This window comes from Bombina bombina, chromosome 1, assembly GCF_027579735.1.
Source record: "Bombina bombina isolate aBomBom1 chromosome 1, aBomBom1.pri, whole genome shotgun sequence".
Lineage (NCBI taxonomy): Eukaryota > Metazoa > Chordata > Amphibia > Anura > Bombinatoridae > Bombina > Bombina bombina.
Window position 1 is genome coordinate 924,516,543 of NC_069499.1, and position 23,700 is coordinate 924,540,242.

Here is a 23,700-nt window from a genome sequence, read left to right on the forward strand (position 1 = left end):
TGAACAGGGTTTCTTTAATCATGTTTGTGATTCGACCTGCTTATGTGTAGTGTTACTTAGGCTCATGGTTTTGTGGAACATAAGACGCGGCCTTTGCGGTCGGGCGTGCTTTTTCTGGACTGTATGGCTTACCCTGTGACCGGGCGTGGTCACGTTTTTGACTCTCCAGTTCCACATTCCTGGCCGTGTGGTGATGGAGAAATTCTGATCCGCTGGTGTCTGGTGCATAGGAGGGGGTGAGTGCCCCAGCCATTGTGGGGGTGAGGTGCCATTTAGATTTTTTTTTTTCTTATTTGATCCAATTTTTTGTATTCATATCCAAGTTATGGAGGATTCTGATGTTGAGATTGAAGTGGTCTCTGATTCAGATTCTACTCATTGTAATGAAAACGAATTGGCCCAGATGACAGGTGACAGTCAGTTATGTTACATAGACTGTGCTAGAGGGCTCAATTCCTCGGGATCGGGCAATCTAGAGACCGCTGAGCCATCCGCCTCTGTGGGTGCTGTCCCTCGAGTGGCGAGTTCCCTACCACTTACTGTTGCTACACGTGCTGGTGACCCAGATTATGCTTATCCTTCCCTGGATGGGGGTTTGTTCCCTCCGGAAGTTGCAACAAGTTTCCAAATTCAAATCCTAAAGGCGATGGCACATCTGCAGCTTCCAGATGTCTGCTTAAGATTATGTTCGTGTCCAGTCAACCCGGGCCCCACAGGCATGGGGTGGCCCGTTCAGCTCTCAGGGGGAGCGACTTTTCCTGATGCTCTGGTGGAAATGTGCTGTGTTTTTCGTTATAGACTGGCGCGCCTTCGGGTTCTGTTACTGCACGTTTTGGCGTTGTTGGACGATCCCATCCTTAATGGATATAGGTGTTCGCAGTCTTCGAAAAGCTCACAGAATTAAATATAAGGGGATTAAGTAATCTTTTATAGTCTGGTTATTGAGTATACTTTCCAATCTGAGCTTGGATGAGCAGGGTTCCGTTAGGCTAGTCCTGCGGGTGTGTCTCTTCCTTTTAGGCGAAAACCTATGGGTTGCCTTTTCTTTTATTTAATCCGTTTAGGATGACTTTGTTTTTAAAAGCTCATGTTTGGTTTCCTACTCCTTTGGGAGTTTTTCTTCTAGAATCAATGCTCTTGATTTCTTGATCGCACTGTTTACTTCTACGGAAGTTGTTCTGGGGACACGTTTAATCCTATGTGTTGTCTGACGTTTTTCTCCCTCCCTAGGGGCGAATATTGCGGCCTTGACAGTAAAGGCTATGGTTCAGACTGGTTTTGATTGTGTTCAGCTCCTTCTGTCTTGAGGCCTCTTTCAGACACGTGGCTCCTGTTCTGCCTGGCTGGTCCGGTTAGGGTGCTGAGTGATTGCTTTATTTTTATTTATTTTTTTCTTAGCTTGTTTTTACAAGTGTCAGCTAAGCATTGTGAGGGGACCTGAGGGTCCATGGGGCATAAGGGACTGGTTCAGTCCTCAGCTGCCTTTGAGCTGGTCGTTTGGGACTCGGTGGAGTTCTAGTTCGTCACACTCCATTGGTTCCGATATTGTCGGGATTTGAGTGTTTCCTTCCCCACGTGGGTTGAAGATTGGAGGTTCTTAGGGCCTCCTTGCTGCTGTTTTGGGCGGTCTTGTCCTTCTAGGGCTATTGAAATTGTCCTTTTGGACATGTTACTTTTTGAGGACTCTTTCTTCGGGTCGAGATCTCTGGACTTTGTCCGTTTCTCCTTGGAGGTTGACCTTGTGGTCTTTTCCTGAGAATTAGTCATTCCTAATTAGGAATAATAGGCTTTGTGGTCTGTTTCCAGGGTTTGGGATGCTATGCGTTCTTTTTCCTTGGAGGTTGTCTTCTGGTTTTGTACGCTATGGAGATTAGCTTTTGGTACCTCTCTCTTCGGGTGGCTTTGTCCCTGAGGTTCCCCCTTGGTCCTAGTAGTTTGTGGTACGCCTATGGTGCTTAGAATCTTAGCGGCTCTGTTGTGCCCTAGCTCCTTTGTAGTTGGACCTTTTGTAGGGGTGTTCTCTTCCCTTTGGGTTGGGATTTATGTTTAGACCCGTTTTATGGGTTATTCTTATCCCTTGTATAGTCTGTATTTATTCGGACGGTATGGTGTTCCCTGGGGTATTGTTTAAACATTTCTGGGGCTCGTGCCTTTGTTTGCCAGGATCTTTCTGTGCCTAAGCCAGCTGGTCTGATTGGTAGTTAGCCCCATGGTTTTGCTAGCTGGATCCCGCTGTGGTGCAGGTACTTTCTCTTCATGGCCTTATCATCTGGTATTTTTCTGGATTTATATGATCCTGTGGCTGGTGTGGGAGCTCCAGTTCTCCAGGGAACATAGGCTATAACTTATGGTCTCACTAGTTTAGCTACTAGCAGCTTGGCCAGGAGTGCTGTGTACTTAGGCTCCTCATGGCCGGCCTTGTTCTTAATTGGTATGTACTTCCCTTCTTGGGGAGTTTTCCTTTTCATATCAGTGGCGCCTGGATGGTTTTCATTCGGCTCAAATTAGGGCTTTGGCCTTGTGAGTGTGTATGCTGTTTATTTGGCTGTGCCCTTCCTTAGGGGGGAGGGGTTTTTTTTGCCTTTCTTAAAGAGGTGGGGGTTTCCTCTCTCTGGAGGGTGGTAGTCCTGCCCTGTGTGCAGGTGGTTGGAACAGGTGGTTTATCCTGTAAAAAGAGCGGTCAGCTTTTCTGGGGTTGTTCTGTTCCGTCTGTGGTTGCAGTCTCCATGTTAGAGCATAGGGCTCTTCTGTCTTTTTAGGCCTCTCTCTATGAGGTTCTCCTTGGGAGTACCTGTTGTGGGTGCTGTATTGAGACTGACATATAGTGTTGGGCTAGATTTCATAGGGCTTTTCTGCTTGTTTTGGTCTATCTCTATGGGGTCCTCTTGGATGGCACCCGAGCTCTGTTGGGGTGGCTGTGGCTGTCATATTATGCCCTTTTATCTGGGGGCTGGTGGTTGGGGTCCTTTCTGTTCCCCTGTCCTTCAGACCTGCCTGTTGCTTGGACTGGCCCGGTGTTCCGTGTACCTACTACTTAGTGGATGTTAACAGTCAGTCGGTTGGTGTTGGTTATCTATCTTCGGATGCCTTTTACTTGGCTGCAAGTATTTTCTTTTCAGTCTCATCCTAGTATGACTGCAGCGTGTGGTGTTCAGAAGTTGCTCTCTGGGTTTGATGCACGCGTTGCCTGGAAATATTTAGTTATTCCAAGTTTCTGGCAACTTGGGACTCTGGTTTCAGTCGTTTTTAGGGGGGGGGCGGTTGCTCTGTGTTTTTCGGAGAACTTTTCTTCTCTGTTCTGATCCCTGGTCTCAACCTTGTGGTTCTGTACAGTTTGGGGTTTGGGCGTTGCCTTCCCTTGGTTTCAGGATCCCTTAGGGTCTCTGTGAGCTTGGCTTGCTTTTTGGGGTTTTCTATTTTTTATTTGGATCTTCTTGCGCCCTGTTTGGGTCTTCCGGGAATCCTTGTTTGTTCCTCCATGTCCTCTCCCCTTTGGGAGTTTTCGGTTGTGGACCGACTTTGAGGAGATGGGTCTCCTGGAGGAGTGTTGGCTCAGTTGAGGCTGTTTTCTACAGTTTTTAGCAAGACTGTGGTCTATGTGCGAGTCAGTGTCCTTGGGGCCTTTTTCTTTTCAAATATTTTCTTGGCTTCGGACGAAGCGGGATTTTTGTTGGGTTGTGGTTTCAGGCCAGGTGCCCTCAGAATGGGCTGCCTGTTGTACCCTCCCATTTTAGCATTCAGTGTCCTCTATAGCTTGGGTATTGTTTTCCCAAAAGTAATGAATGCAGCTGTGGACTCTAGTGCTCCTCCTTGGAGTTTACATCTTGTACTAAGTTTTGCAGAAGGCTCCGTTTGGGCTTATGCATGGCGTTGACCTCAAGATTTTTGTCTTGGAAGGTTATTTTTTATACTGGCTGTTGCTTCAGCGCACAGAGTTTCAGAGATGACTGCCTTGCAATGTGAGGTACCTTACCTAGTTTTTCATGTGGCTAAGGCTCTTCTCTCAGGTTAGGTTTTCCTCCTATGGTTGTTTCTGATCGCAACATCAATCAAGAGATTGTGGTCCTTCCTTGTGTCCCATTCCTTCTGCTTTGAAGGAGCGGTTATTTCATGACTTGGATGTGGTTCGGGCCTTAAAGTTCTTTCTTCAGGTTACAAAGGAGTTTTGTCAAACTTCTTCCTTGTTTGTGTTTATTCTGGGGAACGTGGGGGGCAGGAGGCCTCGCCCCTTCCTTGGTTTTCTGGTTGAGGAGCATATTCGCTTGGCTTATGAGCCTGCGGGACACAAGCCTCCTCAGAGTATTATGGCTCATTCAACTGGAGCTGTGGCTTCCTCTTGGGTATTTCAGAATGAGGCCTCTAGGGATCAGATTTGTGGGACAATTACCTGGTCTTCCTTACAATTTTTTTTTTATTTTTTAATATTTGGCGTTTTTGCTTCGCAAGAAGCAGCTTTTGGGAGAAAAGGTTTTGCAGGCTGTGGTGCCCTTAGAACAGGGTCCGCCTTTTTACCCTCCTGTTTTCATTCAGTGTCCTCTAGAGCTTGGGTATATGTTTCCCACAAGTAAGGAATGAAGCCGTGGACTTTTCCTCATATTAAGAAGGAAAACATGAATTATGCTTACCAGATAATTTCCTTTCCTTCTGTATGAGGAGAGTCCACGGCCCCCACCTGAATTCTCAGTTGGGAAAATTTGGTTTTGTTCTTCTGGCACCATTTATACCCTGATATTTCTCCTACTGTTCCTTGTCCCCTCAGCAAAATGACTGGGGCATGAGGGAGGTGGGGGGGAGGTATTTAAGCATTTGGTTGGGGTGTCTTTGCCTCCTCCTGGTGGCCAGGTTCTGTATTTCCACAAGTAAGGAATGAAGCCGTGGACTCTCCTCATACAGAAGGAAAGGAAATTATCTGGTAAGCATAATTCATGTTTTTTATATTTGTTGGAGTTACAAGTTCATGCACTGAAAGTCTCATAAAAATCTTTGTTTTGTTCTCATAGCAATCATGTTATATTTGTGGAGTAGTAACTCTTGTAGAGTTTTGCCTTGTTTTTTTTTTTTGCAGGGTTTCAAATAATATTTGGTTTTGTGGGTCTCGTTTATGGTCAAATACTAATGTGGAAAATGTATCAGTTAATTCCATATATTGTATTATTTTTTGTTTCATGAGTTGTGCCTTAATTTTGATGAGCTCACCCCTCATAAATCACTTATGTTCTTCCCATACAATAAAAGGGTCACTGTTTTGGGAGCAAATTGAGTGTGAAAAATTCCTTAAAGGGACACTGAACCCAAATTTTTTCATTCATGATTCCGATAGAGCATGCAATTTTAAGCAACTTTCTAATTTACGCCTATTATGAAATGTTCTTCATTCTCTTGCTATCTTTATTTGAAAAGCAAGAATGTACGTTTAGAAGCCGGCCCATTTTTAGTTCACAACCTGGGTTGTCCTTGCTGAATGGACCGCACCAATAAAAAAGTGCTGTCCCGTGTTCTGACCAAAAATTGTCTGGCTCCTTAGCTTAGATGCCTTCTTTTTCAAATAAAGATAGCAAGAGAACAAAGAAAAATTGATAATAGGAGTAAATTAGAAAAGTGCATGCTCTCTCTGAATCATGAAAGAAATTTTTTGGGTTTAGTATCCCTTTAAGTAAGGTATATAGTTTCTCCTTTAGTTCAGGACGATTAAGAATAGTGTCCTTTAATTTGTAGGTGAATTTTGTCATTGAATTTTGAGTGTTACAGCTGAGTGATCTGACCAGATTGATTTGCTAGTATGTAATTTATTGTGCTGTGTATGCAGTTTGGGAAGGAGAAGAATGTATAATCTTGTTTGTTTGGGTGTGTAAAGCATCATCAAGGATACTTTAAAATATTTTCTTATAAAAGGTGAGTTGTTTTTCGTGTTGGGGGCATAAATGTTCATAAAGATTACAAGTTTATGATACAGCAGACCTGTTACTCCCAAGATGACTTAAGTGTAGACTGTCCTTTAAAGTACACAAATCCTGTCAGACAGTTCATTGTCACTTTTGTGTGTGTGTATGTATTTATATATATATATATATGTATGTAAATATATATATATATATATATATATATATATATACATACATACACACACACACACACACACACAAATTAGCATCCATGTGTAAAGTGTACTTGTAAATGCTCCTTGAAGGGCTTTCTAATGTAATAAGTTTACTCTGTACAACAAATTCGTTGCTTTTCCAAATATGATCTGATATTGTGATAACCAACCTCTTCTCCTGTGTAATTTAATAGTTCATTTAAAGTTTTCTCATGATTATCTGCTCCACAGGGAGATGAAAATAAATCTGTCAGAGATCGTTTCAATGCTCGCCAGTTCCTGTCCTGGCTGCAAGATGTGGATGACAAATATGATAGAATGAAGGTATGTCTTGTACATGCGGGAAAGCCTTTTTTTCTCTTATTTTTGTGGTCTTTGACTGTATATTTACTTTTGAAATAACATATCACCTCTAGTAGCAGTTAGGAAATGTACAGAAATATGTGACTTTCTTTCCCCTTCACTCAAAATCCTGTTTGTGCTGGCTTTAGATTAATTTCACCAAATTTGAGGTGAATTAGCTAAGATAGTTCTCTGTGCAATATCCTTGTGTTTTGCAATGGTCAGGCATGTCCTGACTGCTGTCTAGGCTTTTAAACCAACACACCTTCAGCCTACAGAGTGTATTAAAGGGATATAAAACAAGTTGGGATAGAGACAAAATATTATATGTACTTTACCTGCAAATTTATACTGCAGTGCCTCGCCATTTACCCTTTTTTTTTTTACGTTTCCAAATTGTACAGCTTTAACTCCCTCACACAATTCCTTCTATGGCTGCATCTATATCCACCTTTGTTTGGTAGAATGCAAGACTTTAATACTTATCTGCTGGAACATACCTAGAAGCAAATAAGCAGATGTGAACTCAATTGAAATACAATGCCTGTGTTTCTAAAGCCAATCACTGATAAAGGGGGGGGGGGGGGGGGGGGATCAGACTACTCCAGACAGCATGGCTATGTAAGTCATTTTGCTAATTTTTGAAAATTATTTTCAAATACTTGGCAGCAAATCTTTTTATGCAAACTATTTTTACTTAATTAGCCCTTTTAGGATATGCACAGATCTCAACATGTTTTATGGCACTTTAATCTTTTCAAAATAATTTCTTCTACAAGATACGACAAGTCCACGAATTTCATCCTTCCTTGTGGGATATTAACCTCCTGCTAACAGGAAGTGGCAAAGAGCACCACAGCAGAGTATATATAGCTCCTCCCTTCCCTCCACCACAGTCATTCTCTTTGCCTGTGTTAGTAATAGGAAGAGGTAAAGTGAGGTTTTAGTTTTATATCCTTTAATCAAGAAGTTTTTTTTTATTTTAAATGGTACCGGTGTGTACTATTTTCCTCAGGGAGCTATGGAGAAGAAGATTTCTGCCCTGAGGTTGATGATCTTAGCAGATGTAACTAAGATCCATTTTGGTTCCCACAGAGCTTCTGAAGGTAGTGCAAGAGAAATCTTTGTGGAGACCGGTGTCATGCTACAAGCAGCATTGAGGTATGTTCAGTCTTTATTTCTGAGGAGACATGTTATATCAAAACTGGCTGACATTTTTCCCTGTAAGGGAAGGGGTAAGCAGTAGACCTGGATGGCATAGGGTGTTACTGACATTACTAGTTTACCATATTGATTACAATGAGTATGTATTCAAGAGGGGCTTGACACTGGAGAAGGCATATGTGACACTTTATGTATGGCATACAGTGTGTGCGATAATATAGTGTGTGCGATAATATCAGGGGACCACATGGCTTATCAGTACCTCTTACCATGCGGTTAAGGAGGCATTTATTATGGCATAACTTTGTTTGGGGTGAAAATGTTAGTACAGACCTCATGGCTTATTTAAACCGCTTCCCATGCGGTTATGGAGAGAAATCATGCAAACGGTGGGCGGGGCCTAATTCGCTCAGACGCGCAGTTTCTCCTCACTAGAAGACAGCAGGCACTAGCTCTGGTGGGGCCTAAAAGTTGAGATTCAGTTATTTTTGTTGTCTTAGACTGTATATTTACGCAATTTGCGCGCTCAGACGTACAGTTTCTCCTCACTAGCAGACAGCAGGCACTAGCTCCGGTGGGGCCTAAAAGTTGAGATTCAGTCACCGGATCATTGGTGAATCCATTTTGTGTACCCAAGGGGCAGGTAGGCGCCGCAGCAGAGCTGTGGCAAGATTCAGGGGCTGTTATCGTTTAAAGTTTTTTCTAGATAAAAAAAAAGACTTTTTACATGATGATTTAGTTTATTGCTGAAATAGTGCATTCATTTTTGGCAAAATTGAACTGTTTAGCATAAGATTTAAGTGCTAAAATCGTTTTTTTGTGCAGACAGAAAAATTGTTACACTTTTATTATTTAAAGACGCAGTACCTTTTTTTTCAACATTTTCTTGATACCACAATTAAAGTTAAGACATCCATTGTAGCTAATGCTAGTCTGTTTAACATGTCTGAAAGCGAAGAAAATACTTGTTCTATGTGTTTAGAAGCCAGTGTGGAACCCCCCTTACTTTGTGTACCTCTTGTACTGAAAGAGCTTTGCAATGTAAAAATCATATTTTATGTAAAGAAAGTGTGCCTAAGGATGATTCTCAGTCTGAAGAGAATCAGGATATGCCATCTAATTCTCCACAAGTGTCACAACCTTTAACACCCACACAAGCGACGCCAAGTACCTCAAGTGCGTCTAATTCTTTTACTCTGCAGGATATGGATGCAGTTATGTCAACTACCTTTACAGAGGTATTATCTAAATGACCAGTGTTACAGGGTAAACGCAGTAGGTCATGTATTAATGTGAATACTGAATCCTCTGATGCCTTGTTGGCTATTTCCGATGTACCCTCACAGGGCTCTGAGTTGGGGGTCAGGGAATTGTTGTCTGAGGGAGAACTTTCAGACCCAGGAAGTATGTTACCTCAGACAGATTTGGACGTCATGTCCTTTAAATTTAAGCTTGAACACCTCCGCCTGTTACTTCGGGAAGTTTTAGCGACTCTGGATATTGTGACCCTATTGTAATTCCACCAGAGAAATTGTGTAAAATGGACAAATATCTAGAGGTACCTACTTACACTGATATTTTTCCGGTTCCTAAAAGAATTTCGGAAATTATTAAGAAGGAATGGGACAGACCGGGTATACCGTTCTCTCCTCCCCCTAATTTTAAGAAAATGGATCCCATATCAGACACCATTCGGGACTCTTGGCAGACTGTCCCTAAGGTGGAGGGAGCTATATCTATCCTGGCTAAGCGTACATCTATTCCTATTGAGGACAGTTGTACTTTTAAAGACCCTATGGATAAGAAGTTAGAGGGTCTTCTAAAGAAATTATTTATTCATCAGGGTTTCCTTTACAACCAACAGCTTGCATTGTTCCGGTTACTACTGCAGCAGCTTTTTTGTTTGATGCTCTAGAAGAGTCTCTGAAGGTTGAGACCCCTTTAGAGGACATTTTGGATAGAATTAAGGCTCTCAAGCTAGCCAATTCTTTTATTACAGATGCCGCCTTTCAAATTGCTAAATTTGCGTTAAAAAATGTAGGATTTGCCATTTTAGAGTGTTATGGTTAAAATCATGGTCTGCTGATGTGTCATCTAAATCAAAGCTCTTAGCTATTCCTTTTAAAGGGAAGACCCTATTCGGGCCTGAGTTGAAGGAAATCATTTCTGACATTACTGGAGGTAAAGGTCACGCTCTACCTCAGGAGATAAGTCTGTTAAGATGAGGGGTAAACAAAATAATTTTTGTTCCTTTCGAAACTTTAAAGGAGTACCCTCTGCTTCCTCTTCCTCCACAAAGCAGGAAGGAAATTTTGCTCAGTCCAAGTCCGTCTGGAGACCTAACCAGGCTTGGAACAAGGGTAAACAACCCAAGAAGCCCGCTGCTGCTACAAAGACAGCATGAAAGGGCGCCCCCCGATCCGGGACCGGATCTAGTAGGGGGCAGACTTTCTTTATTTGCCCAGGCTTGGGCAAGAGATATTCAGGACCCCTGGGCACTGGAAATCGTGACCCACGGGTATCAACTGGAATTCAAGGAATTTCTCCCAAGAGGGAGATTTCTTCTTTCATGATTGTCTGTAGACCAGATAAAAAGAGAGGCGTTCTTACGTTGTGTAAAAGACCTCTTCACTATGGGAGTAATTCGTCCCATTCCAAGACTAGAACAGGGACAGGGATTTTACTCAAATCTTTTCGTAGTTCCCAAAAAAGAGGGAACGTTCAAACCTATTTTGACCTCAAGAGTCTAAACAAGTTTCTCAGAGTTCCATCCTTCAAGATGGAGACCATCCAAACAATTTTACCAATGATCCAGGAGGGTCAATATGACTACCGTGGACTTGAAGGATGCATACCTTTTATATTCCTATTCACAAGGATCATCATCAGTTCCTAAGGTTTGCCTTCCTGGACAAACATTTTCAGTTCGTGGCTCTTCCCTTCGGGTTGGCCACAGCACCTAGGATCTTCACAAAGGTTCTAGGGTCCCTTCTGGCGGTTCTCAGGCCGCGGGGCATAGTAGTGGCGCCTTATCTGGACGATATTTTGATTCAGGCGTCAAGTTATCATCTGACGAAATCTCATACAGACAGTGTTGTCTTTTCTGAGAACTCACGGATGGAAGGTGAACCTAAAAAAGAGTTCACTAGTTCCACGGACAAGGTTTCCCTTGTTGGGAACTCTGATAGACTCGGTAGCCATGAAGATATTTCTGACGGAGATCAGAAAATCAAAGATTCTAAATACTTGCCGAGCCCTTCAGTCCAATCCTCGGCCATCAGTGGCTCAGTGTATGGAGGTAATTGGATTAATGGTAGCGGCAATGGACATCATTCCGTTTGCTCGTTTTCATCTCAGACCACTGCAGCTGTGCATGCTCGGACAGTGGAATGGGGACTATGCAAATTTATCTCCTCAGATAAATCTGGATCCAGAGACTCTCTTCTTTGGTGGTTGTCGCCGGATCATCTGTCCCAGGGGACGTGTTTCCGCAGACCCTCGTGGGTGAGAGTGACAACGGACGCCAGCCTACTGGGCTGGGGTGCAGTCTGGAATTCCCTGAAGGCTCGGGGTGTATGGACTCAAGTGGAGTCTCTACTTCCAATCAATATTCTGGAATTGAAAGCAATATTCAATGCGCTTCAGGCATGGCCTCAGTTGGCTTCGGCCAAATTCATCAGATTCCAGTTGGACAATATCAGGACTGTGGCTTATATCAATCATCAGGGGGAACGAGGAGTTCCTTGGCGATGATAGAAGTATCCAAGATAATTCGATGGGTGGAGGCCCACTCTTGTTATCTGTCTGCAATCTACATCCCAGGAGTAGAGAACTGGGAAGCGGATTTTCTAAGTCGACAGACTTATCATCCAGGGGAGTGGGAACTCCACTCGGAGGTGTTTGCCTCACTGATTCTCCGATGAGGCAGACCGGAATTGGATCTGATGGCATCTCGTCAGAATGCCAAGCTTCCAAGATACGGATCCAGGTCGAGGTATCCTCAGGCCGAACTGATAGATGCCTTGGCAGTGCCTTGGTCGTTCAGCCTAGCTTATGTGTTTCCACCATTTCCTCTCCTTCCACGCGTGATTACTCGGATCAAACAGGAGAGAGCTTCGGTAATTCTGATCGCGTCTGCGTGGCCACACAGGACTTGGTATGCGGATCTAGTGGACATGTCCTCTCTGCCACCGTGGAAACTTCCATTGAGACAGGACCTTCTCATTCAAGGACCTTTCCAACATCCAAATCTAAGTTCTCTGCAGCTGACTGCTTGGAGATTGAACGCGTGATTTTATCTAAGCGGGGATTCTCAGATTCGGTCATTGATACTTTGATACAGGCACGTAAGCCTGTCACTAGAAAGATCTATCATAAGATATGGCGTAAATATCTTTTTTGGTGTGAATCCAAAGGCTATTCATGGAGTAAAGTTAGGATTCCCAGGATTCTATCTTTTCTCCAAGAAGGATTGGAGAAAGGGTTATCAGTGAGTTCCTTAAAGGGACAGATTTCTGCTTTGTCAATTTTGCTACACAAACGTCTGGCAGATGTTCAGGTTCTAACCAGAATTAAGCCTGTATTTAGACCAATTGCTCCGCCCTGGAGTTTGAATTTAGTTCTTAATGTTCTTCAAGGGGTTCCGTTTGAACCTTTGCATTCCATAGATATTAAGCTGTTATCTTGGAAAGTCTTGTTTTTGGTTGCTATTTCTTCTGCTCGTAGAGTTTCTGAGCTTTCAGCATTACAATGTGATTCACCTTATTTTCCATTCTGATAAGGTGGTTTTACGTACCAAACCTGGTTTCCTCCCTAAGGTTGTTTCTAATAAGAATATTAATCAGGAAATTGTTGTTCCTTCATTGTGTCCTAACCCTTCTTCTAAGAAGGAGCGTAAGTTACATAACCTGGACGTTGTCCATGCCTTGAAGTTTTACTTGCAGGCGATTAAGGATTTTCGTCAATCATCTTCATTATTCATTGTTTATTCTGGAAAGCGTAGGGGTCAGAAAGCTACGGCTACCTCTCTTTCCTTTTGGCTGAAGAGTATCATCCGCCTGGCATATGAGACTGCTGGACAGCAGCCTCCTTAAAGAATTACGGCTCATTCTACTAGGACTGTGGCTTCCACATGGGCTTTTAAAAACGATGCTTCTGTTGAACAGATTTGCAAGTCTGCGACATGGTCGTCTCTTCATACTTTTTACAAATTTTACAAATTTGATACTTTTGCTTCTTCTGAGGCTGTTTTTGGGAGAAAGGTTCTTCAAGCAGTGGTGCCTTCCGTTTAGGTCACTGTCTTGTCCCTCCCGTTTCATCTGTGTCCTGTAGCTTTGGTATTGTATCCCACAAGTAAGGATGAAATCCGTGGACTCATCGTATCTTGTAGAAGAAAAGTAAATTTATGCTTACCTGATTAATTTCTTCTACGATACGACGAGTCCACGGACCTCCCTGTCATTTTTCAGACAGATTTAGAATATTTTTTTTTTATAAACTTCAGTCACCTATGTACCTTTAGCTTTTCCTTTCTCTTCCTAAACCTTCGGTCGAATGACTGGGGGTGGAGTGAAGGGAGGAGCTATATATACAGCTCTGTTGTGGTGCTCTTTGCCACTTTCTGTTAGGAGGTTAATATCCCACAAGTAAGGATGAAATCCGTGGACTCGTCGTATTGTAGAAGAAATTAATTTATCAGGTAAGTATAAATTTACTTTTCACACAACAAAATACACTATACATGAAGCAATGGGAACCAACCTCTTCCTTTTTGAACCTACTAGCACTGTACTAACCGATTTTGAAGAAATATTTTCCTTTTCATAATGTTCACACCTCATGCTTCATAGGCAGTTCCAATTACATAGAGATGACTCTTGCTTAAATCAAGTGTAAACCTCAGATTTAACATCTAATACTTTAGTTTTTTTTGTTTTTTAATTTAGAACTATTCATTTATAGGGAAAATTATGCATTCATCTTTCAGCAATGTCTGGTTTAGTGTCATAAACATGTTGAACTAAATTTCAACTTTTTTTTTTTTTTTTTTATAACCCCTGGTGACACTACAAATATTGTCTGGGCCAGTGCCGAGAAACAATATAGAACTCTGTTCACTGTGATGCAAACTAACAAATAACCAGTGTGATTTTGGGGAGGGGGAATTATTTGAAATACTTAATGTAATGTTGTGGTTTTTACACATTTCAATTAAAACATCCCCACCTGTACATGCACACACAGGTTATAATAATTTAAAAAATACTTATCCAATGTTATAAGTGGACATGTGGAAGTATTAGTTATTTGTTTAGTTTCAGTACTGGATATATTAGAACTCAAATGCAACTCCAAATATCTGGTGTGAGAACTAACTAAATGCCGGTAAGTGATAACCATATTTCTTTCATGTAATTGGCAAGAGTCCATGAGCTAGTGACGTATGGGATATACAATCCTACCGGGAGGGGCAAAGTTTCCCAAACCTCAAAATGCCCCCCACCACACCCACAATTCAGTTTTTACAAACTTTGCTTCCTATGGAGGTGGTGAAGTAAGTTTGTGCTAAGATTTCTACGTTGATATGCGCTTCTCAGCTTTTTTTGAAGCCCGGTTCCTCTGAGTGCAGTGAATGACAGAGGGATGTGAAGGGAGTATTACCTATTGAATACAATGGTCATCCTAACGGGGATCTATTTCATAGGTTCTCTGTTATCGGTCGTAGAGATTCATCTCCTACCTCCCTTTTCAGATCGACGATATACTCTTATATACCATTACCTCTGCTGATTCTCGTTTCAGTACTGGTTTGGCTTTCTACTTTATGTAGATGAGTGTCTTGGTAAGTATGTTTCCTTTATTTAAGACACTCTCAGCTATGGTTTGGCACTTTATATTTAAAGTTCTAAATATATGTTTGTACTTATATTTGCCATGATTCAGGTTTATCAGTATATTTCCTTTTTGCAGACTGTCAGTTTCATATTTGGGAAATGCATATAAAAAAAAAATTCTCACCTGAAATTTTCAAATTGACTCTCTTTTCTAAATTGCGGGCTGTTAGGCTCGTGGGAGCGCAATATGCTATAACTTATTGCGTCATTCTTGGCGCGAGAATTACGTTTGTTGACTTAATTTCGTCATTTCCGGCGTCTTAGTTGGCGCCGAGTTTTTTCACGTAGTTGCGTCATCTATGACGCTTGTGTTTGTTGCAGACGTTCTTGGCGCCAAAAAAACATTTTGTCAGTTGGGCGTCATACTTGGCGCCAAACTTTTTGACATTATTTAAGTCTTCATTTCTTTTTGCTTCTGGTTTCCATAGGCTTATTTTTTTGCATTTCTTTCCCATTCCTGAAACTGTCATATAAGGAAATTGATCATTTTGCTTTATATGTTATTTTTTCTCTTACATATTGCAAGATGTCTCAAACTGACCCTGTCTCAGAATCTACTACTGGAATCCTGCTGCCTGATCTCGGTTCTACCAAAGCTAAGTGCATTTGTTGTAAACTTGTGGTAACTGTTCCTCCGGCTGTAGTTTGTGATAGTTGTCATGACAAACTTTTACATGCAGACAATATTTCCATTAGTAGTAGTCCATTACATGTTGCTGGTCCTTCAACATCTAATGCTCAGTATATTCCTGTTAATATGAGAGAATTTGTTTCTAATTCCATTCAGAAGGCTTTGTCTGTCATACCGCCTTCTAATAAACGTAAAAGGTCTTTTAAAACTTCTCATAAAATTGATGAATTTTTAAATGACCGTCAATATTCTGATTTATCTATCTCTGATGAGGATCTCTCTGGTTCAGAAGATTCTGCCTCAGATATTGACACTGACAAATCTTCATATTTGTTTAAAATGGAGTATATTCGTTCCTTATTAAAGGAGGTGTTGATTGTATTAGATATGGAGGAGACTAGTCCTCTTGATATTAAAACTAATAAACGTTTAAATTTGTTTTTTAAACCTCATGTAGTTATTCCTGAGGTTTTTCCAGTTCCTGATGCTATTTCAGATGTGATTTGTAGGGAATGGAATAGACTGGGTACTTCTTTTACTCCTTATTCAAGGTTTAAGAAATTGTATCCTTTGCCGACTGATAGATTGGAGTTTTGGGAAAAGATCCCCAAATTTGATGGGGCCATCTCTACTCTTGATAAGCGTACTACTATTCCTACGGCAGATAGTACTTCTTTTAAAGATCCTTTAGATAGGAAACTTGAATCTTATCTACGGAAGGCTTATTTATGTTCAGGTCATCATCTTCTAAGGCCTGCTATTTCTTTGGCTGATGTTGCAGCTGCTTCAACTTTTTGGTTGGAAACCTTAGCGCAACAAGTACCAGATCATAATGTGTATAGCATTGTTAAGTTAATTCAACATGCTAATAATTTCATTTGTGATGCCATTTTGATATGACTTCTAAAACGTTGCTATCTCTCTCTTGCCAAGGTAATAAATTATTTGGTTCTCAGTTGGATTCGATTATTTCAACTGTCACTGGGGGGAAGGGAGCTTTTTTGCCTCAGGATAAAAAATCTAAGGGTAAATTTAAGGCTGCTAACCGTTTTCGTTCCTTTTGACAAAATAAGGAACAGAAACCTGATCCTTCCCCTAAAGGATCGGTTTCCAGTTGGAAGCCTTCTTCAGTCTGGAATAAATCCAAGCCATTTAAAAGATCAAAATCAGCCCCCAAGTCCGCATGAAGGTGCGGCCCTCATTCCAGCCCAGCTGGTAGGGGGCAGACTAAGATTTTTCAAGGATATTTAGATCAATTCAGTCCAAAATCATTGGATTCAGAACATTGTCTCTCAGGGGTACAGAATAGGTTTCAAAGTAAGACCGCCTGTAAGAAGTTTCTTTCTCTCATGCATTCCAGTGAACCCAGAGAAAGCTCAGGCTTTCCTGAAGTGTGTTTCAGACCTGGAGTTGTCTGGGGTAATTGTGCCAGTTCCTTTTCAGGAACGGGGTCTGGGGTTTTACTCAAATCTGTTCATTGTCCCAAAGGAGGAGAATTCTTTCAGACCAGTTCTGGATCTAAAAATTTTGAATAGCTATGTAAGAATACCAACATTCAAGATGGTGACTATAAGGACTATTCTGCCTTTTGTTCAGCAAGGGCATTATATGTCCACAATAGACTTACAGGATGCATATCTTCATATTCCGATTCATCCAGATCACTATCCGTTCCTGAGATTCTCTTTTCTAGACAAGCATTACCAATTTGTTGCTCTTCCTTTTGGCCTAGCAATAGCTCCAAGGATCTTTTCTAAGGTTCTCAGTGCCCTACTCTCTGTAATCAGAGAGCGGGGTATTGCAGTGTTTCCTTATTTGGACGATATCTTGGTACTTGCTCAGTCTTTACGTTCTGCAGAATCTCACACGAATCAACTAGTGTTGTTTCTTCAAAGACATGGTTGGAGGATCAATTTACCAAAAAGTTCCTTGATTCCTCAGACAAGGGTAACCTTTTTAGGATTCCAAATAGATTCAGTATCCATGACTTTGTCTCTAACAGACAAAAGACGTCTGAAATTGGTTTCAGCTTCTCGGAACCTTCAGTTTCAATCATTCCCTTCAGTAGCTATGTGCATGAAGGTTTTAGGTCTCATGACTGCAGCATCGGACGCGATCCCCTTTGCTCGTTTTCACATGAGACCTCTTCAGCTTTGTATGCTGAGCCAATGGTGCAGGGATTATACAAAGATATCACAATTAATATCCTTAAATCCCAATGTTCGACTATCTCTGACTTGGTGGTTAGATCACCATCGTTTAGTTCAAGGGGCCTCTTTTGTTCGTCCAACCTGGACTGTGATCACAACAGATGCGAGTCTTTCAGGTTGGGGAGCTGTCTGGGGATCTCTGACAGCGCAGGGGGTTTGGAAATCTCAAGAGGCGAGATTACCAATCAATATTTTGGAACTCTTCAGTTTTGGCCTCTTCTGAAGAGAGAACGGTTTATTTGTTTTCAGACAGACAATGTCACAACCGTGGCGTACGTCAATCATCAGGGTGGGACTCACAGTCCTCAAGCTATGTAAGAAGTATCTCTGATACTTGCTTGGGCGGAATCCAGCTCCTGTCTAATTTCTGCGGTCCATATCCCAGGTATAGATAATTTGGAAGCGGATTATCTCAGTCATCAGACTTTACATCCGGGAGAGTGGTCTCTTCACCCAGATGTGTTTTTTCAGATGTGGGGGCTCCAGAAATAGATCTGATGGCTTCTCATCTAAACCGTAAACTTCCCAGGTATCTGTCCAGGTCCAGAGATCCACAGGCGGAAGCAGTGGATGCGTTGACACTTCCTTGGAATTATCAACCTGCTTATATTTTTCTGCCTCTAGTTCTTCTTCCAAGAGTAATTTCCAAAATCATAATGGAACGTTCATTTGTACTGCTGGTGGCTCCAGCATGACCACACAGGTGTTGGTATACGGATCTTATTTGGATGTCCAGTTGCCAACCTTGGCCACTTCCGTTAAGGCCAGACCTATCTCGAGGCCCGTTTTTCCATCAGGATCTCAAATTATTAAATTTGAAGGTATGGAGATTGAACGCTTAGTCATAGAGGTTTCTCTGACTCAGTGATTAATACTATGTTGCAGGCTCGTAAATCTGTCTAGAAAGATTTATTATCGAGTTTGGAAGACTTACATTTCATGGTGCTCTTCTCATAAATTCTCTTGGCATTCTTTTAGAATTCCTAGAATTTTACAGTTTCTTCAGGATGGTTTGGATAAGGGTTTGTCTGCAAGTTCCTTGAAAGGACAAATCTCTGCTCTTTCTGTTCTGTTCCACAGAAGAATTGCTAATCTTCCTGATATTCATTGTTTTGTTCAGGCTTTGGTTCGTATTACAGGCTCCTCTGTTTGAGCCTATGCATTCTCTGGACATTAAATTACTTTCTTGGAAAGTATTGTTCCTTTTGGCCATCTGTTCTGCTAGAAGAGTTTCTGAATTATCTGCTCTTTCTTGTGAGTCTCCTTTTCTGATTTTTCATCAGGATAAGGCGGTTTTGCAGACTTCGTTTACATTTTTACCTAAAGTTGTGAACTCCAACAACATTAGTAGAGAGATTGTTGTCCCTTCTTTGTGTCCTAATCCTAAGAATTCTCTGGAGAGATCTTTACATTCTTTGGATGTGGTAAGAGCTTTGAAATATTATGTTGAAGCTACTAAAGATTTCAGGAAGACTTCTAGTCTATTTGTTATCTTTTCTGGTTCTAGGAAAGGTCAGAAGGCTTCTGCCATTTCTTTGGCATCTTGGTTAAAGCTTTTGATTCATCATGCTTATTTGGAGTCATGTAAATCCCCGCCTCAGAGGATTACGGCTCATTCTACTAGGTCAGTTTCCACTTCCTGGGCTTTTAAGAATGAAGCTTCTGTTGATCAGATTTGCAAAGCAGCAACTTGGTCTTCTTTGCATACTTTAACTAAATTCTACCATTTTGATGTTTTCTCTTCTTCAGAAGCAGTTTTTGGTAAAAAAAAAAAAAAGTACTTCAGGCAGCTGTTTCAGTTTGATTCTTCTGTTTATAATTTCAGTTTATAAATTAATTTCTTTTACAAAGATATGACAAGTCCACGGATTTTATCCTTACTTGTGGGATTTATCCTCCTGCTGACAGGAAGTGGCAAACAGCACCACAGCAGAGCTGTATATATAGCTCATCCCTTCCCTCCCAATCCAGTCATTCTCTTTGCCTTGTTAGTACTAGGAAGAGGTAAAGTGAGGTGTTAGTTTATTTTCTTAAATCAATTTTTTTCAATCAAATTTTTTATTTTAAAACAGTGCCAGAGAGTACTATTTTTCTCAGGGAGAGTGAAAATCTTCTGCCCTGATGTTGATGATCTCAGCAAAACGTTTATCTGAGGTCCATGATGGTTCCCACAGCACCTGTAGATAGTGTAAGAAAATCTTCAGTGTGGAGAACGGTGTTTGCTGCAAACAAACTTTGAGGTATGTTCAGTCTTTATTCTGGGAAACTTGATATACAGAACGGGCTGACATTTTTTCCCTTAGGGGAAAGGGTAAGCAGTATACACTATGTACAAAAAGGAAATAATGTACCTGGAATCCTTTTTTATTTTTTGTTAACCAAGTATGTGTTATAATTGGTTACTTATGAGAGGGGCTTGATGCTGGGAATTGCTCTTAATGCGGTTATTCACTTGATATATAGTGTTTTTAGAGGGCACAGGTTCTTTTGTCAGGCGACGTTATTTTTTTGTTATGACCCATGCGGGTATTACGGAGCTGGTATGATGCCCATGGTGGGCGGGCCTGTTTTTCGCTCGCTCAGACGCTCACTTCAGCCGGATTGCAAGGGTGACACGACTTGATTCTAGTGAGGCTAAAGTTGTACCGGACTTCCTGAGGACCTGTAAATCTATCGAGTGACGGCAGTTTCATTCAGGGGCAGGTAGGAGCCACAGCAGAGCTGTGGCGGCGTGCAGGGGCGAATAAAAGATTATACTTATTTCTTGTGGTTTATATCTCTTTTATATTGATCTTGCAAGTGGGTGCAATACTGTTAGTGAGGTTTGGACACTTCCAAATATTTTTTATTACTATTTAGACGTTTTTGAGTGTTTCAGTAAAATAGGTGCGCTTTTGAAATTTAAAGGCACAGTACAGTGTTTTCTTTTGCATTAATTCTTGGCATAATTGAATTTTAAGCTAAGATATTTTTATATAGGATTATATTATTATTATTATTATTAATTTGCTATTATTAATTTAACATGTCTGACTCTGAGGAGGAAACTCCTTGTTCTATGTTCTGTGTTTAGATGCCATTGTGGAACCCCCTCTAACTTTGTGTCCCTCATGTACTGAGAAAGCCTTACAATGTAAAGCACAGATTTTATGTAAGAAAAATGTTTCTAAAGATGATTCTCAGGCTGCAGAGAATCAGAGTGTACCGCTAGCTTCTTCCCAAGTGTCACAACCTTTAACCCCCACCCAAGCGACGCCTGACTCTTCAACCGCGTCTAATTCCTTTACATTGCAGGATATGACTGCAGTTATGTCAACTACCCTTACAGAGGTATTATCTAAGTTGCCAGTGTTACAGGGTAAACGCAGTAAGTCAGGGATTAATATAAATACTGAGCCGTCTACTACATTATTTAGCTATTTCCGATGTTCCCTCACAGGGAGATGATTTGGGGGTCAGGGAACTTTTGTCTGAGGGGTAGCTTTCCGATTCAGGAAGTGCATTACCTCACACAGACTCGGACGTTATGTTGATTAAATTTAAGCTTGAGCACCTCCGCTTGTTGCTTCGGGAGGTTTTAGCGACTCTGGATGACTGTGATCCTATTGTGGTGCCACCAGAGAAGTTTTGTAAGATGGACAAATACTTAGAGGTACCTGCCTACACTGATGTTTTCCCGGTTCCTAAAAGAATCACAGAGATTATTAAGAGGGAATAGGACAGACCGGGTATTCCGTTCTCACCCTCTCCTAATTTTAAGATGATGTATCCCTTGTCTGACACTGTTCGGGACTCTTGGCAATCAGTTCCTAAGGTGGAAGGGGCTATATCTACTTTGGCTAAGCGTACAACTATTCCTATTGAAGACAGTTGTGCTTTTAAGGATCCTATGGACAAGAAATTGGAAGGTCTTCTAAAAAAAGATGTTTATTCATCAGGGTTTTCTTTTGCAACTTACGGCCTGCATTGTACCAGTTACTACTGCTGCGGCTTTCTGATTTGATGCCCTAGAAGAGTCTTAAAACTGAGAGCATATTTTAGATAGAATTAAAGGGACACTGAACCCAAATTTCTTCTTTTGTGATTCAGATAGAGCATGCCATTTTTTTTTTATTTTTATTTTTTTTTTTTTATTGAGGTTAAGATCACAAAACAACATATATGTGATACATTGAAAAAGAATGCATAGGTACAAAAAAAGAAATATTCACAATATACACATGATGCAAAAGAACATTATTTTTGTTGCATCACAAAAAAAGAACAAAAGCAAGAAACAAAAATAGTCTCAACCTCATTTTTCTATTTTTTCTTTTTCTCTAGCTTCAGGATATTCAAAATTATATAATGATATAGTGCTTATTCCTCTTCAGAAAATGTTAATGTGAATTGAACTTTCAGATGCAACGTATACTATAATTTACATTATTTTGTCATGCTATATCTTATCTTTTAAATAACAGTCTTAACAATAATTAAGTTTTACCCTTTTCTTCCCTTTCCGTCTTAGGTCAATTATTCACAAAAACAAAAAAAAAAACACAGAAAAGAAAAAAAAAAAAAAAAAAAAAAATCAACCAACCTAACATACCTAATCCACTAGGGGAAAGAGGACTTAAACAACCAGACAACACTGAGCATAGTAACACTAAAACACAACATGTAATTATCCCAAAAAAAAAAAAAAAAAAAAAAAAAAAAAAAAGAGAAAGAGGGGGGGATGGGAGATGAGCAGAGAAGACTACCATAGTCCCATCAATACTAGTTCTGAGTTCCTAAATGGGTATATCATATGTTCTCTTTCATTTAATGGAAATATCTTAATAAAAGCTGTCCATTTTTTAAAGAAACCTTCAATATCATTCTCTTCTTCTATATTAGTGTCTCTTTGCTCTATTATATATTGTTTTTTTAGGCAGTTTTTGAGCTCATTTATACTGGGGCTAGCCCTTCCTTTCCATTTTTTGAAGATTAAATATCTTGCCGCTAGAATAATCATATTGATTATTTTATTATGCTTCCGAAGATCTTTCGTTGCTTCCCATAAAAAGATTACAGAGATTATGTCCAACCTCAGAGGAGAGATTTTTAAAACTTGATTAATCCAGTATTCTATCTTAGCCCAAAAATGTTTAATCTTGGGGCATTCCCAGATCATATGGATAAGATCTGCTGATTGTAATGAGCATTTTGGGCATGTACAAAAATTAATATTCCCACATCTTGTCCCTTTTTTTGGAGTGTAGTAGGTCCTATACAATAACTTAATGTGGGATTCTCTCCATGTGGCTGATAAAGTAATTTGTGATACTTTTAAAATAGAAGCCTGGATTTTATTTGAATTTATAGGATGTTGAGTTATCATAGAATCCCATGCAACTGCTAAGTTTCCTAGATTCATCTCCCCTTTATTAGATATCAATAATTGATAGCATGGTGAGATTGACATAAACCCATTTTTAGCTAATACAAGCCAATTCTCCAGCTTTCCCCAGGACCAGTTCCAACCAGATTCATTTATTATCTTAGTTATGAAGTGTCTAATTTGTAAATATGCAAAGAATTCTTTATTGCTGAGGCTGAATTCTCTTTTTAAACTTTCGAATGTTTTAATGCAGTGGCCGTTCCAGTCTATTATCTGAGAAATGTTATTCAAACCTAATGTGTGCCATTTTTGGAAGGGTGCCGATTGTATTCCCGCTTGAAATTTAGGGTTCCCTTTAATTGGCATATAATTCGAGACACTTCCTTTAATAGATAATAACTTGCATATCTTTCTCCATGCCTGTAGTGGATATATTAATGTTTTGAATATCTTAATTTCCTGGGGGATTGTCTTAGGGCTACAGTGTATTAAGGCTGTGGGAAGGTATGGTAGACTTACATTTTTTTCAAGTTCATTATTTGTTACATAATCTTTATTTAGAATCCAATCTATAACTATTCGGGCCAGTGAGGCCAGATTGTAGAATTGTATATTTGGCAGTGCAAGTCCGCCGTACTTCTTAGGAAGTGAAAGTTTCATTAACGAAATTCTGGGTTTTTTGCTCTGCCATATAAAAATTCTCATCATACTATTAATTTTCTCAATATCTTTCCTTCTGAGGATTATTGGAGTATTCTGTAAAATGAATAATAACTTTGGGAGCAAGATCATTTTAAATGCGGCAATGCGACCTGAAATCGAGAGTGGGAGATTCTGCCATAATTTCAAACTCACCTCAATCTCTCTCAGTACTGGTTTTACATTAAGATCATAACATTTGTCTAAATCGGAAGTGATCATTATCCCCAAGTATCTAAATGATTCTGAGACTCTAAAAGGAATTTCCATCGAAGAATCAGGATTCCTTCTAATCCATA

At 40.5% G+C, this 23,700-nt stretch overlaps 1 protein-coding gene across 4 annotated transcripts in view; it reads left to right on the forward strand.

Annotated features, from left to right (window-relative positions):
- Positions 1–23,700, forward strand: part of ANKRD11 (ankyrin repeat domain containing 11) — a 1,020,931-nt gene that overhangs the window by 972,031 nt on the left and 25,200 nt on the right. For all 4 annotated transcript variants that reach the window (XM_053690514.1, XM_053691658.1, XM_053691096.1 and 1 more), the window contains one exon: positions 6,329–6,421. In XM_053690514.1, the coding sequence (XP_053546489.1) occupies positions 6,329–6,421 (93 nt within the window). The remainder of the gene's footprint in view (positions 1–6,328; positions 6,422–23,700) is intronic.